General features: G+C 57.4%; 1 protein-coding gene across 5 annotated transcripts in view; it reads left to right on the forward strand.

The window, feature by feature from the left end:
* Positions 1-16,914, forward strand: part of neurl4 (neuralized E3 ubiquitin protein ligase 4) — a 106,706-nt gene that overhangs the window by 74,433 nt on the left and 15,359 nt on the right. For all 5 annotated transcript variants that reach the window (XM_078427836.1, XM_078427837.1, XM_078427838.1 and 2 more), the window contains 5 exons: positions 817-915; positions 4,104-4,247; positions 5,515-5,679; positions 7,732-7,890; positions 15,691-15,870. In XM_078427836.1, the coding sequence (XP_078283962.1) occupies positions 817-915; positions 4,104-4,247; positions 5,515-5,679; positions 7,732-7,890; positions 15,691-15,870 (747 nt within the window). The remainder of the gene's footprint in view (positions 1-816; positions 916-4,103; positions 4,248-5,514; positions 5,680-7,731; positions 7,891-15,690; positions 15,871-16,914) is intronic.

The raw sequence follows: 16,914 nt of genomic DNA on the forward strand, positions 1-16,914 counted from the left end.
GCATCCAGAGAATTGGCCTCCACTGCCTTCTGAGGCGGAGAATTCCACCGATTCACAACTCTCTGACTGAAAAAGTTTTTCCTCATCTCAGTTCTAAATGGCCTACCCCTTATTCTTAAACTGTGTGGCCCCTGGTTCTGGACTCCCCCAACATTGGGAACATGTTTCCTGCCTCTAACGTGTCCAACCCCTTAATAATCTTATACGTTTCGATAAGATCTCTCATCCTTCTAAATTCCAGTGTATACAAGCCCAGTCGCTCCAGTCTTTCAACATACGACAGTCCCGCCATTCCGGGAATTACCCTGGTGAACCTACGCTGCACGCCCTCAATAGCAAGAATGAGGCCACACGTAAATCACCCGATTACTAAACACTTCAACTCCCCCTCCCACTCCCGCACTGACCTTTCTGTCCTGGGCCTCCTCCATTGTCAGAGTGAGGCCCAGCTCAAATTGGAGGAACAGCACCTCATATTTCGCTTGGGCAGCTTACACCCCAGCGGTATGAACATTGACTTCTCTAACTTCAAGTAACCCTTGCTTTCCCTCTCTCTCTCTCCGTCCCTCCCCCACTCTAGTTCCCCTGACTACATTTCACTGACTGCACGCCTCATTGTCGGTCTTGTTCCATTATCCACGAGAGCTCCCTCAATCTGAAAATGTGTCGCGATCCGAAACGCCACCCGTTCCTTGTTCCCCAAGAGATGCTGCCCGTCCCGCTGAGTCGCTCCGGCTTCTGGTGCCTGTAAAACACACTTGCCTCTTGGGCGCAGCGCGGTTCCCGCCGTTTTCACGGCGCGCTCTCACTCCGCAGGTGGGGAACCGAGTGGGCGTGAAGCGGGGCAGCGATGACACCATGCACGTCTTCATCGACGGAGCGGACATGGGAGTGGCAGCAGCTGGCATTGCCAAGGTAGGTGCCAATCGACCAAGCCAGTGCCCAGGGCGGCAGGGGCCCAGGTCCACTGTGTGGGGCCCGAAGAGGAGAAAGTCATCGGGAGTATCTTCCATTGGAAGATAGACACAGTGGCGCGGCGTTAAGTTATCGCCTCACCGCCAGAGACCTGACACGTGACCACAGGCGTTCCTCGCTACGGAGTTCGTACGTTCTGAGGAAAGACATTCTTGCCATAGAGGGAGTACAGAGAAGGTTCACCAGATTGATTCCTGGGACGGCAGGACTTTCATATGAAGAAAGACTGGATAGACTCGGCTTGTACTCGCTGGAATTGAGAAGATTGAGGGGGGATCTTATAGAAATGTACAAAATTCTTAAGAGGTTGGACAGGCTAGATGCAGGAAGATTGTTCCCGATGTTGGGGAAGTCCAGAACAAGGAGTCACAGTTTAAGGATAAGGGGGAAGTCTTTTAGGACCGAGATGAGAAAGTTTTTTTTCACACAGAGTGGTGAATCTGTGGAATTCTCTGCCACAGAAGGTAGTTGAGGCCAGTTCATTGGCTATATTTAAGAGGGAGTTAGATGTGGCCCTTGTGGCTAAAGGGATCAGGGGGTATGGAGAGAAGGCAGGTACGGGATACTGAGTTGGATGATCAGCCATGATCATATTGAATGGCGGTGCAGGCTCGAAGGACCGAATGGCCTACTCCTGCACCTATTTCCTATATTTCGATGTTTCTCCCCGTGATCTGCGTGGGTTTTCTCCAGTATCTTACCGCACTCTAAAGACATACAGGTTTCTAGGTTTCTTTTAGATTTAGAGATACAGCACAGAAACAGGCCCTTCGGCCCACCGGGTCCGCGCCGCCCAGCGATCCCCGCACACTAACGCTATCCTACACCCGCTATGGCCAATTTAAAAAAAAAACATTTGCCCAACCAATTAACCCACATACCTACCTGCACGTCTTTGGAGTGTGGGAGGAAACCGAAGATCTCGGAGAAAACCCACACAGGTCACGGGGAGAACGTACAAACTCCGTACAGACGGCGCTCGTAGTCGGGATCGAACCTTGAGTCTCCAGCGCTGCATTCGCTGTGAGGCAGCAACTCTACCGCTGCGCCACCCATCCGAAGAAGGGTCTCGACCCGAAACGTCGCCCGCTCCTTCTCATCCGAGATGCTGCCTGGCCCGCTGAGTTACTCCAGCATTTTGCGTCTACCTTCAATTCAAACCAGCATCTGCAGATTTTTTTCCCCCTTACAGGTTTCTAGGTTGATTGGCTTTGTATAAATGTAAATTGTCCCAAGTGTGTGTCGGGTAGTGTTAGTGTGCGGGGATCGTGAACTCGGTGGGCCGAAGGGCCTGTTTCTGTGCTGCGTCTCTGAACTAAACTAAAAGGCAAGGATTTTACCGGAGTTTGGAAAAGTGTAGGGCAGCACAGTGGTGTGGTGGTGTGTAGACATAGAAGGCTGTGGAGGCCAATGTCAGTGGATATGATTTCGATTTAGATTTAGAGATTCAGCGCGGAAACAGGCCCATCGGCCCACCGAGTCCGCGCCGCCCAGCGATCCCCGCACACTAACACTACCCTACACCCACTTGGGACAATTGTTACATTTACCCGGTCAATTAACCTACAAACCTGTACGTCTTTGGAGTGTATTTAAGGCAAAGATAGATTCAAGTCAAGTCAAGTTTATTTGTCACGTACATATATATATACAAGATGTGCAGTGAAATGAAAGTGGCCACGCCTGCGGATTGTGCTAAACTACATTACAGAATAGAAGAAAACATTTTAACACTAAAAATAAATTAATCCAGTAAATTAAATTAGCCCCTGGTGATATGAGAGTTAACAGTCCTCTTGGCCTAATCCTAATTCTTGATCAGTGCGGGTGTCAGGGGTTATGGGGAGAAGGCAGGAGGATGGGGTTAGGAGGGAGAGATAGATCAGCCGTGATCGAATGGCGGAGTAGACTTGATGGGGCTGAATGGCCTAATTCTGCTCCTATAACTTGTGATCTTCTGACCCGAAACGTCACCCATTCCGTCTCTCCAGAGATGCTGCCTGTCCCGCTGAGCATTTTGCATCCAACCCAGGATTGGTCCTGACCTCGGGGGCTGTCAGCATGGAGTGCAAGGTTGGCAGGTGGATTGGCCTCTCTAAATTGCCCTCTAGTGCCTTGCCGTGGCTGCTTTGACAGTCCGGAGACATTCCCAGCTGGTGGGAATGGAAATGGGATGGCATGGAACTGGTGTGAATGGGTGATCGGCGTGGACACGGTCGGCCTAAGGGCCTGTTTCCGTGCTCCACCACGAAACCGAACAGAAGGTGGAGTAACGGGAAAGATCCAGAGGGCAGAATATACACCTGACATATCCCCCAGACATCAGTCTGAAGAAGGGTCTCGACCCGAAACATTGACTTCTCCAACTTTAGATAGTTCCTCTGTCCCTCTCTTCCCCTCCCCCTTCCCAGATCTCCCTCTATCTTCCCGTCTCCACCTATATCCTTCCTTTGTCCCGCCCCCCCTGACATCAGTCTGAAGAAGGGTCTCGACCCGAAACGTCGCCCATTCCTTCTCTCCTGAGATGCTGCCCGACCCGCTGAGTTACTCCAGCATTTTGTGGAGCAGAATATCCACCGATCAGCCAAAACGTTATGACCACCTACAGGCGAAGTGAATAACATTGGTCATCTTGTTACAATGGCACCTGTCATGGGGTGGGATATAAGAATGGTCTGAAGAAGGGTCTCGACCCGAAACGTCACCCATTCCTTCTCTCCCGAGATGCTGCCTGACCTGCTGAGTTTCTCCAGCATTTTGTGAATAAATGGGGTGGGATATATTAGGCAGCAAGTGAACGGTCAGTTCTTGAAGTTGACGTGTTGGATGCAGGAGAAACGGGCGGGAGTAAAGACCTGAGCGACTTTGACAAGGGCCAAATTGTTCCGGCCAGACGACTAGGTCAGAGCATCTCTGAAACGGCACTCACTCTGACAGTGGAGGAGGCCCAGGACGGATAGGTCAGCATGGGAGTGGGAGGGGGAGTTGAAGTGCTGAGCCACCGGGAGATCAGGTAGTTCTAGACGATTGCCGAGCCTGCGCTTGATCTCGCCGATGTAGAGACGTTGACACCGAGAACAGCGAGTACAGTAGATGATGGCTGCTCTGCTCTGCCTCTGCCCCGCTAGAATGTGTTTGCTGTGGTGGACCTCTACGGGAAGGTTGTATCGACGTCCATCGTCAGCTCCAGCACCCTGGAGGAGGCCGAGGGCACCAAGCCGCCCTCCATGTCGTCGGGAAGCTGCAGCCAGGAGGAGGAGGATCTCAGCCCGGTGAGAGAGAGGGAGGATCTGAGGGAAGGGTCTCGACCCGCAACGTCACCCATTCCTCCCCTCCACAGATGCTGACTGTCCAGCATTCGGTTTGAACCAGCATCTGCAGTTCCTACAGAAAGGACGTCCCTTCCACTCTCTCCTGTGAAAACTGCCGCCCTTCTCTCTCTCCGATGGCCCCCACTCTCTCTCTGATGGTCCCCTCTCTCCGATGGCCCCCCTCTCTCTCTCTTTCTCTCTCTCTCTCTCTCTCTCTCTGTCTCTGTCTCTCTCTCTGTCTCTCTCTCTGTCTCTCTCTCTCTCTCTCTCTCTCTCTCTCTCTCTCTCTCTCTCTGTCCCTCTCCCACTCCTCTTTTCCTATTTCTATTCCTCTCTTTCTCTGATGGTCCCCTCTCTCTCTCTCTGATGACCCCCTCTCTCTCTCTCTCTCTCTCTCTCTCTCTCTGATGGTTCCCTCTCTCTCTAATGGTCCCCTCTCTCTCTCTCTAATGGTCCTCTCTCTCTCTGATGGTTCCCTCTCTCTCTGATGGTCCCCTCTCTCTCTCTCTCTCTCTCTCTGATGGTTCCCTCTCTCTCTAATGGTTCCCCCTCTCTCTCTCTAATGGCCCCCTCTCTCTCTCTAATGGCCCCCTCTCTAATGGTCCCCTCTCTCTCTCTAATGGTCCCCTCTCTCTCTCTGATGGCCCCCTCTCTCTCTCTCTCTCTCTCTCTCTGATGGTCCCCTCTCTCTCTCTGATGGTCCCCTCTCTCTCTCTCTGATGGTCCCCCCTCTTTCTCTGATGGTCCCCCTCTCTCTCTCTGATGGTCCCCTCTCTCTCTCTGATGGTCCCTTCTCTCCGATTGCCCCCTCTCTCTCTATAATGGCCCCCTCTATCTCTCTCTCTCTAATGGCCCCCTCTCTCTAATGCCCCCTCAATCTCTCTAATGGCCCCCCCTCTCTCTCTCTCTCTCTCTCTCTCTAATGGCCCCCCTCTCTCTCTCTCTCTCTCTCTAATGGCCCCCTCTCTCTAATGGCCCCCTCTCTCTGATGCCCCCCTCCTCTCCCCGATGGCTTCTCTCTCTCTCTCTCTCTCTCTCTCTCTCTCCCTCTCCCCATCGGCCACCGCCCTCTCTCTCCGTCGGCTCTCCCTCCGTCGGCTCTCCTTCTCTCTCTCTCTCTCTCCTCCCCCTCCCCCGCTCTCCGGCCTGTACTTGTTGTTCATCCATTACTCCCGCCCGCGGCTCCACGCGGCTTGACAAATGGTGGTGGTATTTGCCCCTCTTTCAGTGCGAGAACGAGGCGTCGGTGTTCCTGGCCACCATCGAGTTCATGGAGAATCACGGCCGCAACATCCTCCTGTCCAACGACGGGCACACTGCCACCCGCGTGGCCAGCTACAACCAGGGCGTGGTGGCATCGGCCCAGCCCCTGCCCAGGCAAATCCTTTTCCAGGTATGTCCGGGCGAGTGGGGCACCTGGGTGGACGAACACTCGAACTGCGTCTGTGATCAGCTTTTGGACGTCAATGGCCAGTGTCCGAAACCGAGAGGCAGGAGATCTCTGCTTAGTCACCTGGACTCTTCCTCCAAGCCTCAACGAGTCACGCAGCGTAGAAACAGGCCCAACTTGGCCACACCGACCAGCTTGCCCACACTGACCAACTTGCCCACACCGACCAACATGCCCACACCGACCAACATGCCCACACCGACCAACATGCCCACACCGACCAACATGCCCACACCGACCAACTTGTCCACACCGACCAGCTTGCCCACACTGACCAACATGCCCACACCGACCAACATGCCCCATCTACACGAGTCACGCAGCATAGAAACAGGCCCAACTTGCCCACACCGACCAGCTTGCCCACACCGACCAGCTTGCCCACACCGAGCAACATGCCCACACCGACCAACTTGCCCACACCGACCAGCTTGCCCACACCGACCAGCTTGCCCACACCGAGCAACATGCCCACACCGACCAACTTGCCCACACCGACCAGCTTGCCCACACTGACCAACTTGCCCACACCGACCAACATGCCCCATCTACACGAGTCACGCAGCATAGAAACAGGCCCAACTTGCCCACACCGACCAGCTTGCCCACACCGACCAGCTTGCCCACACCGAGCAACATGCCCACACCGACCAACATGCCCACACCGCCCAACTTGCCCACACCGACCAACATGCCCCATCTACACGAGTCACACAGCATAGAAACAGGCCCAACTTGCCCACACCGACCAACTTGCCCACACCGACCAACTTGCCCACACCGCCCAACTTGCCCACACCGCCCAACTTGCCCACTCCGATCAACATGCCCACACCTTCCAACATGCCCACACCGACCAACATGCCCACACCAACCAGCTTGCCCACACCGACCAACATGCCCACACCGACCAACATGCCCACACCGACCAACATGCCCACACCGACCAACATGCCCACACCGACCAACTTGCCCACACCGCCCAACTTGCCCACACCGATCAACATGCCCCATCTACACGAGTCACACAGCATAGAAACAGGCCCAACTTGCCCACACCGACCAGCTTGCCCACACCGACCAACTTGCCCACACCGACCAGCTTGCCCACACCGACCAGCTTGCCCACACCGACCAACGTGCCCACACCGACCAACGTGCCCATACTGACCAACATGCCCCATCTACACGGGTCACACAACGTAGAAACAGGCCCTTCGGCCCAACCTGTGCACACCGACTTACATGCCCCATCTACACGAGTCACAGTGTAGAAACAGGCCCTTCGGCCCAACTTGTGCACACGGCCCAACATGCCCCATCTACACTAGTCCCACCTGCCTGCGTTTGGCCCGTATCCCTCCAAACTATCCGACCATGTTCCTGTCAAAGTGTTATTAAAACGTTATGAGAGTCCCTGCCTCAATGGCCTTCTCCGTCAGCTCGTTCCATACACCCATTTTCCTCGGACTTTACTCCTTGGAATGCAGGAGGATGAGGGTTAACCTTTTGGAGGCCCGTACGGTCATGAGGGGAAAGACTGGGCTTGTATTCACTGGAGTTTAGAAGGATGAGAGGGGATCTTATATAAACGTGTAAAATTATAAAAGGACTGGACAAGCCAGGTGCAGGAAAAATGTTCCCAATGTTGGGGGAGTCCAGAACCAGGGGCCACACACACAGTCTAAGAATAAAGGGGGGGGCATTTAAAACTGAGGTGAGAAAAAACGTTTTCACCCAGAGAGTTGTGAATTTGTGCAAAATTCTCTGCCACAGAGGGCAGTGGAGGCCAAATCACTGGATGGATTTAAAAGAGAGCTAGATAGAGCTCTAGGGGCTAGTGGAATCGGGGGATACGGGGAGAAGACTTCTTAAGGAGTCGACATCTACCTTCTGATTTCACTCCAATAACTAAACATTGTTTTGAATTTGCCCCCAGTGACCATGTGAAGTGCAGAACATCCTGAATTGTGTCTCATTTGTGTTACTTCTCAGATTCGGATTGACCGTTTAAACACGCAGTGGACCTCTTCGCTGTCGTTGGGTGTGATTGGGCATTGTCCCGAGAGGTTTAATTTCCCAGGCACGGCCTCCTCGATCAAGCGGTCTGCTTGGCTGATCCAGCGTGGGTCCGTGTTCCATAACTCACTCAAGGTGAGGTGTCTATTCCCAAAGAACTTTTCTTTTGTGATGCAGGAATGACGCTAACCAGACGCAGAGATTCAAGGAGGCCTATCAGGTCTCATGGGCACAGCAATTCTTGCTATTGAGGGCGTGCAGCGTAGGTTCACCAGGTTAATTCCCGGGATGGAGGGACTGTCGTATGTTGAAAGACTGGAGCGACTAGGCTTGTATACACTGGAATTTAGAAGGATGAGAGGGGATCTTATCGAAACGTTAAAGATTATTAAAGGGTTGGACACATTAGAGGCAGGAAACATGTTCCCAATGTTGGGGGAGTCCAGAACCAGGGGCCACAGTTTAAGAATAAGGGGTAGGCCATTTAGAACGGAGATGAGGAAGAACTTTTTCAGTCGGAGAGTTGTGAATCTGTGGAATTCTCTGCCTCAGAAGGCAGTGGAGGCCAATTCTCTGAATGCATTCAAGAGAGAGCTAGATAGAGCTCTTAAGGATAGCGGAGTCAGGGGGTATGGGGAGAAGGCAGGAACGGGGTACTGATTGAGAATGATCAGCTGCGATCACATTGAATGGCGGTGCTGGCTCGAAGGGCCGAATGGCCTCCTCCTGCACCTATTTTCTATGTTTCTATGAAAGACACAATGTAGACTCAGCACCCGTATCTCCTGCCCGTCCGCCCCCTCGTGCCACCTCAAAATCCCGCACCACCACCTCCCAGTGTCGCCTGTTATGCCCGCGCCACCTCCAGCCAGTGTCGCCTGTATCTCCCACACCACCGCCTCCCAGTGTTCACTGTATCTCCCGCACCACCTCCCAGTGTCGCCTGTAATTCCGACACCACTTCCCAGTGTCGCCTGTGACTCCCGCAACACCTCCACCCAGTGTTGCCTGTAACTCCCGCACCATCTACCAGTGTCGCCTGTAACTCTGACACCACCTCCACCCAGTGTCGCCTGTATCTCCCGAACCACCTCCTCCCAGTATTCACTGTACCTCCCGCACCACCTCCCAGTGTCGCCTGTAACTCCCACACCACCACCTCCCAGTGTTGCCTGTAACCCCCACACCACCACCGCCCAGTGTCACCTGTACCGCCCGCACCACCTCCCAGTGTCGCCTGTACCTCCCGCAACACCATCTCCCAGTGTCGCCTGTACCTCCCGCAACATCACCTCCCAGTGTCGCCTGTACCTCCCGCACCACCTCCTCCCAGTGTTGCCTGTAACCCCCACATCACCACCGCCCAGTGTCGCCTGTACCGCCCACACCACCATCTCCCAGTGTCGCCTGTACCTCCCGCAACACCACCTCCCAGTGTCGCCTGTACTGCCCACACCACCTCCCAGTGGCGCCTGTACCTCCCGCACCACCTCCAGCCAGTGTCGCCTGTACCGCCCGCACCACCTCCAGCCAGTGTCGCCTGTACCTCCCGCACCACCTCCTCCCAGTGTCGCCTGTACCTCCCACACCACCACCGCCCAGTGTCACCTGTACCTCCCGCACCACCTCCTCCCAGTGTCGCCTGTAACGCCCGCAACACCATTTCCCAGTGTCGCCTGTACCGCCCGCATCACCTCCTCCCAGTGTCGCCTGTACCTCCCACACCACCTCCTCCCAGTGTCGCCTGTACCTCCCACACCACCACCGCCCAGTGTCGCCTGTACCTCCCACACCACCACCACCCAGTGTCACCTGTACCTCCCGCACCATCTCCAGCCAGTGTCGCCTGTAACGCCCGCAACACCATTTCCCAGTGTCGCCTGTACCTCCCGCACCACCTCCAGCCAGTGTCGCCTGTAACCCCCACACCACCTCCAGCCAGTGTCGCCTGTATCTCCCACACCACCGCCTCCCAGTGTTCACTGTATCTCCCGCACCACCTCCCAGTGTCGCCTGTAATTCCGACACCACTTCCCAGTGTCGCCTGTGACGCCCGCAACACCATTTCCCAGTGTTGCCTGTACCTCCCGCACCACCTCCAGCCAGTGTCGCCTGTAACTCCCACACCACCTCCTCCCAGTATACCCTGTAACCCCCACACCACCACCTCCCAGTGTCGCCTGTAACTCCCACACCACCACTTTCTCTTGGCGTCGCCTGTAACGCCCACACCACCACCGCCCAGTGTCACCTGTACCGCCCACACCTCCTCCCAGTGTCGCCTATACCTCCCGCACCATCTCCAGCCAGTGTCGCCTGTAACGCCCGCAACACCATTTCCCAGTGTCGCCTGTACCTCCCGCACCACCTCCTCCCAGTGTTGCCTGTAACCCACACACCACCTCCTCCCAGTGTCGCCTGTACCTCCCACACCACCACCGCCCAGTGTCACCTGTACCTCCCGCACCACCTCCTCCCAGTGTCGCCTGTACCTCCCACACCACCACCGCCCAGTGTCACCTGTACCTCCCGCACCACCTCCTCCCAGTGTCGCCTGTAACGCCCGCAACACCATTTCCCAGTGTCGCCTGTACCGCCCGCATCACCTCCTCCCAGTGTCGCCTGTACCTCCCACACCACCTCCTCCCAGTGTCGCCTGTACCTCCCACACCACCACCGCCCAGTGTCACCTGTACCTCCCGCACCACCTCCAGCCAGTGTCGCCTGTAACTCCCACACCACCTCCTCCCAGTGTCGCCTGTACCTCCCACACCACCACCACCCAGTGTCACCTGTACCTCCCGCACCATCTCCAGCCAGTGTCGCCTGTAACGCCCGCAACACCATTTCCCAGTGTCGCCTGTACCTCCCGCACCACCTCCAGCCAGTGTCGCCTGTAACCCCCACACCACCTCCTCCCAGTGTCGCCTGTACCTCCCACACCACCACCTCCTAGTGTCGCCTGTACCGCCCACACCACCCCCCAGTGGCGCCTGTACCTCCCGCACCATCTCCAGCCAGTGTCGCCTGTAACGCCCGCAACACCATTTCCCAGTGTTGCCTGTACCTCCCGCACCACCTCCAGCTAATGTCGCCTGTACCTCCCGCACCACCTCCAGCCAATGTCGCCTGTACCTCCCGCACCACCTCCAGCCAGTGTCGCCTGTAACTCCCACACCACCTCCTCCCAGTATACCCTGTAACCCCCACACCACCACCTCCCAGTGTCGCCTGTAACTCCCACACCACCACTTTCTCTTGGCGTCGCCTGTACCTCCCGCACCATCTCCAGCCAGTGTCGCCTGTAACGCCCGCAACACCATTTCCCAGTGTTGCCTGTACCTCCCGCACCACCTCCAGCTAATGTCGCCTGTACCGCCCACACCACCTCCCAGTGTCGCCTATACCTCCCGCACCATCTCCAGCCAGTGTCGCCTGTAACGCCCGCAACACCATTTCCCAGTGTCGCCTGTACCTCCCGCACCACCTCCTCCCAGTGTTGCCTGTAACCCCCACACCACCTCCTCCCAGTGTCGCCTGTACCTCCCACACCACCACCGCCCAGTGTCACCTGTACCTCCCGCACCACCTCCCAGTGTTGCCTGTAACCCCCACACCACCTCCTCCCAGTGTCGCCTGTACCGCCCACACCACCTCCCAGTGGCGCCTGTACCTCCCACACCACCACCGCCCAGTGTCACCTGTACCTCCCGCACCACCTCCCAGTGTTGCCTGTAACCCCCACACCACCTCCTCCCAGTGTCGCCTGTACCTCCCACACCACCACCGCCCAGTGTCACCTGTACCTCCCGCACCACCTCCCAGTGTTGCCTGTAACCCCCACACCACCTCCTCCCACTGTCGCCTGTACCGCCCACACCACCTCCCAGTGGCGCCTGTACCTCCCACACCACCTCCAGCCAGTGTCGCCTGTACCGCCCGCACCACCTCCAGCCAGTGTCGCCTGTAACTCCCACACCACCACCTCCCAGTGTCGCCTGTACCTCCCGCACCACCTCCTCCCAGTGTCGCCTGTACCTCCCACACCACCACCGCCCAGTGTCACCTGTACCTCCCGCACCACCTCCCAGTGTCGCCTGTAACGCCCGCAACACCACCTCCCAGTGTCGCCTGTACCGCCCACACCACCTCCCAGTGTCGCCTATACCTCCCGCACCATCTCCAGCCAGTGTCGCCTGTAACGCCCGCAACATCATTTCCCAGTGTCGCCTGTACCTCCCACACCACCTCCAGCCAGTGTCGCCTGTACCGCCCGCACCACCTCCAGCCAGTGTCGCCTGTAACTCCCACACCACCACCGCCCAGTGTCACCTGTACCTCCCGCACCACCTCCCAGTGGCTCCTGTACCTCCCGCACCATCTCCAGCCAGTGTCGCCTGTAACGCCCGCAACACCATTTCCCAGTGTCGCCTGTACCTCCCGCACCACCTCCAGCCAGTGTCGCCTGTAACCCCCACACCACCTCCTCCCAGTGTCGCCTGTACCTCCCACACCACCACCTCCTAGTGTCGCCTGTACCGCCCACACCACCCCCCAGTGGCGCCTGTACCTCCCGCACCATCTCCAGCCAGTGTCGCCTGTAACGCCCGCAACACCATTTCCCAGTGTTGCCTGTACCTCCCGCACCACCTCCAGCTAATGTCGCCTGTACCTCCCGCACCACCTCCAGCCAATGTCGCCTGTACCTCCCGCACCACCTCCAGCCAGTGTCGCCTGTAACTCCCACACCACCTCCTCCCAGTATACCCTGTAACCCCCACACCACCACCTCCCAGTGTCGCCTGTAACTCCCACACCACCACTTTCTCTTGGCGTCGCCTGTACCTCCCGCACCATCTCCAGCCAGTGTCGCCTGTAACGCCCGCAACACCATTTCCCAGTGTTGCCTGTACCTCCCGCACCACCTCCAGCTAATGTCGCCTGTACCGCCCACACCACCTCCCAGTGTCGCCTATACCTCCCGCACCATCTCCAGCCAGTGTCGCCTGTAACGCCCGCAACACCATTTCCCAGTGTCGCCTGTACCTCCCGCACCACCTCCTCCCAGTGTTGCCTGTAACCCCCACACCACCTCCTCCCAGTGTCGCCTGTACCTCCCACACCACCACCGCCCAGTGTCACCTGTACCTCCCGCACCACCTCCCAGTGTTGCCTGTAACCCCCACACCACCTCCTCCCAGTGTCGCCTGTACCGCCCACACCACCTCCCAGTGGCGCCTGTACCTCCCACACCACCTCCAGCCAGTGTCGCCTGTACCGCCCGCACCACCTCCAGCCAGTGTCGCCTGTAACTCCCACACCACCACCTCCCAGTGTCGCCTGTACCTCCCGCACCACCTCCTCCCAGTGTCGCCTGTACCTCCCACACCACCACCGCCCAGTGTCACCTGTACCTCCCGCACCACCTCCCAGTGTCGCCTGTAACGCCCGCAACACCACCTCCCAGTGTCGCCTGTACTGCCCACACCACCTCCCAGTGTCGCCTATACCTCCCGCACCATCTCCAGCCAGTGTCGCCTGTAACGCCCGCAACATCATTTCCCAGTGTCGCCTGTACCTCCCACACCACCTCCAGCCAGTGTCGCCTGTACCGCCCGCACCACCTCCAGCCAGTGTCGCCTGTAACTCCCACACCACCACCGCCCAGTGTCACCTGTACCTCCCGCACCACCTCCCAGTGGCTCCTGTACCTCCCGCACCATCTCCAGCCAGTGTCGCCTGTAACGCCCGCAACACCACCTCCCATTGTCGCCTGTACCTCCCACACCACCACCTCCCAGTGTCGCCTATACCTCCCGCACCACCTCCTCCCAGTGTCGCCTGTAACGCCCGCAACACCATTTCCCAGTGTCGCCTGTACCTCCCGCACCACCTCCAGCAAGTGTCGCCTGTAACCCCCACACCACCTCCTCCCAGTGTCGACTGTACCTCCCGCACCACCTCCTCCCAGTGTCGCCTGTACCTCCCGCACCACCTCCCAGTGGCGCCTGTACCTCCCGCACCATCTCCAGCCAGTGTCGCATGTAACTCCCGCACCACCTCCAGCCAGTGTCGCCTGTAACTCCCACACCACCACTTTCTCCTGGCGTCGCCTGTAACGCCCACACCACCACCTCCCGGTGTCGCCTGTAACTTCCACCACGCCTCCTCTACCCAGTGTTGCCTGTAAAGCCCACACCACCTCCTCCCAACAGCGCCTGTAACTCCTGCCTCTCCTCCCAGTGTCGCCTGTACCTCCCGCACCACCTCCCAGTGTCGCCTGTACCTCCCACACCACCACCGCCCAGTGTCACCTGTACCGCCCGCACCACCTCCCAGTGTCGCCTGTACCTCCCGCAACACCACCTCCCAGTGTCGCCTGTACCTCCCGCACCACCTCCTCCCAGTGTTGCCTGTAACCCCCACATCACCACCGCCCAGTGTCGCCTGTACCGCCCACACCACCATCTCCCAGTGTCGCCTGTACCTCCCGCAACACCACCTCCCAGTGTCGCCTGTACCGCCCACACCACCTCCCAGTGTCGCCTGTACCTCCCGCACCACCTCTAGCCAGTGTCGCCTGTACCGCCCGCACCACCTCCAGCCAGTGTCGCCTGTAACTCCCACACCACCACCTCCCAGTGTCGCCTATACCTCCCGCACCACCTCCTCCCAGTGTCGCCTGTACCTCCCACACCACCACTGCCCAGTGTCACCTGTACCTCCCGCACCACCTCCCAGTGTCACCTGTACCTCCCGCACCACCTCCCAGTGGCGCCTGTACCTCCCGCACCATCTCCAGCCAGTGTCGCCTGTAACGCCCGCAACACCATTTCCCAGTGTCGCCTGTACCTCCCGCACCACCTCCAGCCAGTGTTGCCTGTAACCCCCATACCACCACCTCCCAGTGTCGCCTGTACCGCCCACACCACCTCCCAGTGGCGCCTGTACCTCCCGCACCATCTCCAGCCAGTGTCGCCTGTAACGCCCGCAACACCATTTCCCAGTGTTGCCTGTACCTCCCGCACCACCTCCAGCCAGTGTCGCCTGTACCTCCCGCACCACCTCCAGCCAGTGTCGCCTGTACCTCCCGCACCACCTCCAGCCAGTGTCGCCTGTAACTCCCACACCACCACCTCCCAGTATACCCTGTAACCCCCACACCACCACCTCCCAGTGTCGCCTGTAACTCCCACACCACCACTTTCTCCTGGCGTCGCCTGTAACGCCCACACCACCACCTCCCGGTGTCGCCTGTAACTTCCACCCCACCTCCTCTACCCAGTGTTGCCTGTAAAGCCCACACCACCTCCTCCCAACATCGCCTGTAACTCCTGCCTCTCCTCCCAGTGTCGCCTGTACATCTCGCACCACCTCCCAGTGTCGCCTGTACCTCCCGCACCACCTCCAGCCAGTGTCGCCTGTACCTCCCGCAACACCATCTCCCAGTGTCGCCTGTACCCCCCGCACCACTTCCCAGTGTCACCTGTAACTCCCGCAACACCATCTCCCAGTGTCGCCTGTACCTCCCGCAGCACCATCTCCCAGTGTCGCCTGTACCTCCCGCAACACCATCTCCCAGTGTCGCCTGTAACTCCCACACCACCACCTCCCAGTGTCGCCCGAAACCTCCCGCACCACCATCTCCCAGTGTCGCCTGTACCTCCCGCAACACCAACTCCCAGTGTCGCCTGTAACTCCCGGATCACCATCTCCCAGTGTCGCCTGTAGGTCCCACCCCCACCCTGCCACCTTCCGGTGTCGCCTGTAAGTCCCGCCCCACCTCCTCCTCCGTCTCATGTGCAGCGCTCTCTCTCTCTCTCTCTCTCTCTCTCTCTCCGCGTTCAACTCCCGGTGGGACGAAAGGGGAAAGGCTTTCCAGCGCACGCTTCGAAACGACTCATTTCTTCCTCGATGTTTTGTGTGTTTGGTTAGATCTGTGACAATTACGGTCCCAACCTGGACACGTGCCCAGAGGGAACGGTTCTTGGCCTCCTGGTCGACAACGCACAGGGTCTGCACCTGTACGTTAATGGAATGGACCAAGGAGTGGCTGCCCAAGACGTCCCTAGCCCCTGCTTTGTAGTTATTGACCTGTATGGTCAATGTGAACAGGTGAGTCTCTGTGTCAAGTCAAGTTTATTTGTCTTGTACATATACAAGACGTGCAGTGAAATGAAAGTGGCTACGCCTGCGGATTGTGCTAAACTACAAAACACAATAGAAAAAAAAATTAACACAAAAAATAAATTAATACAGTAAATTAGATTTTTGTTTAGATTTAGAGATACAGCGCAGAAACAGGCCCTTCGGCCCACCAGGTCCGCGCCGCCCAGCGATCCCTGCACATTAACACTATCCTACACCCACTAGGGACAATTTTTACATTTGCCCAGCCAATTAACCTACATACCTGTACGTCTTTGGAGTGTGGGAGGAAACCGAAGATCTCGGAGAAAACCCACGCAGGTCACGGGGAGAACGTACAAACTCCGTACAGACGGCGCCCGTAGTCAGGATCGAACCTGAGTCTCTGGCGCTGCATTCGCTGTGAGGCGGCAACTCTACCGCTGTGCCACCGTGCCGCCCTGGTGTCCCTGGTGATATGAGAGTTAACAGTCCTGATGGTCTGCGGGAAGAAACTAGACAATAGGTGCAGGAGGAGGCCATTCAGCCCTTCGAGCCTGTACGCACCGCCATTCAATGTGATCATGGCTGATCATTCTCAATCAGTACCCCGTTCCTGCCCTCTCCCCATACCCCCTGACTCCGCTATCCTTAAGAGCTCTATCTAGCTCTCTCTTGAATGCATTCAGAGAATTGGCCTCCACTGCCTTCTGAGGCAGAGAATTCCACAGATTCACAACTCTGAAAAAGTTTTTCCTCATCTCCGTTCTAAATGGCCTACCCCTTATTCTTAAACTGTGGCCCCTTGTTCTGGACTCCCCCAACATTGGGAACATGTTTCCTGCCTCTAACGTGTCCAACCCCTTAATAATCTTATACGTTTCGATAAGATCCCCTCTCATCCTTCTAAATCCTCCGTCTCATCCTCTCCATTTTTACAGCGTGACAGCGGAGGCGTTTGCCTGAGCATAGCAGCTGGAACAGTCCGTTACTGGGGTGGCAGGGGTCCCCCATAATGTTGCTGGCTCTGGA

This window comes from Rhinoraja longicauda, chromosome 34 (assembly GCF_053455715.1).
Source record: "Rhinoraja longicauda isolate Sanriku21f chromosome 34, sRhiLon1.1, whole genome shotgun sequence".
In the NCBI taxonomy this organism is placed as follows: Eukaryota; Metazoa; Chordata; class Chondrichthyes; order Rajiformes; family Arhynchobatidae; genus Rhinoraja; species Rhinoraja longicauda.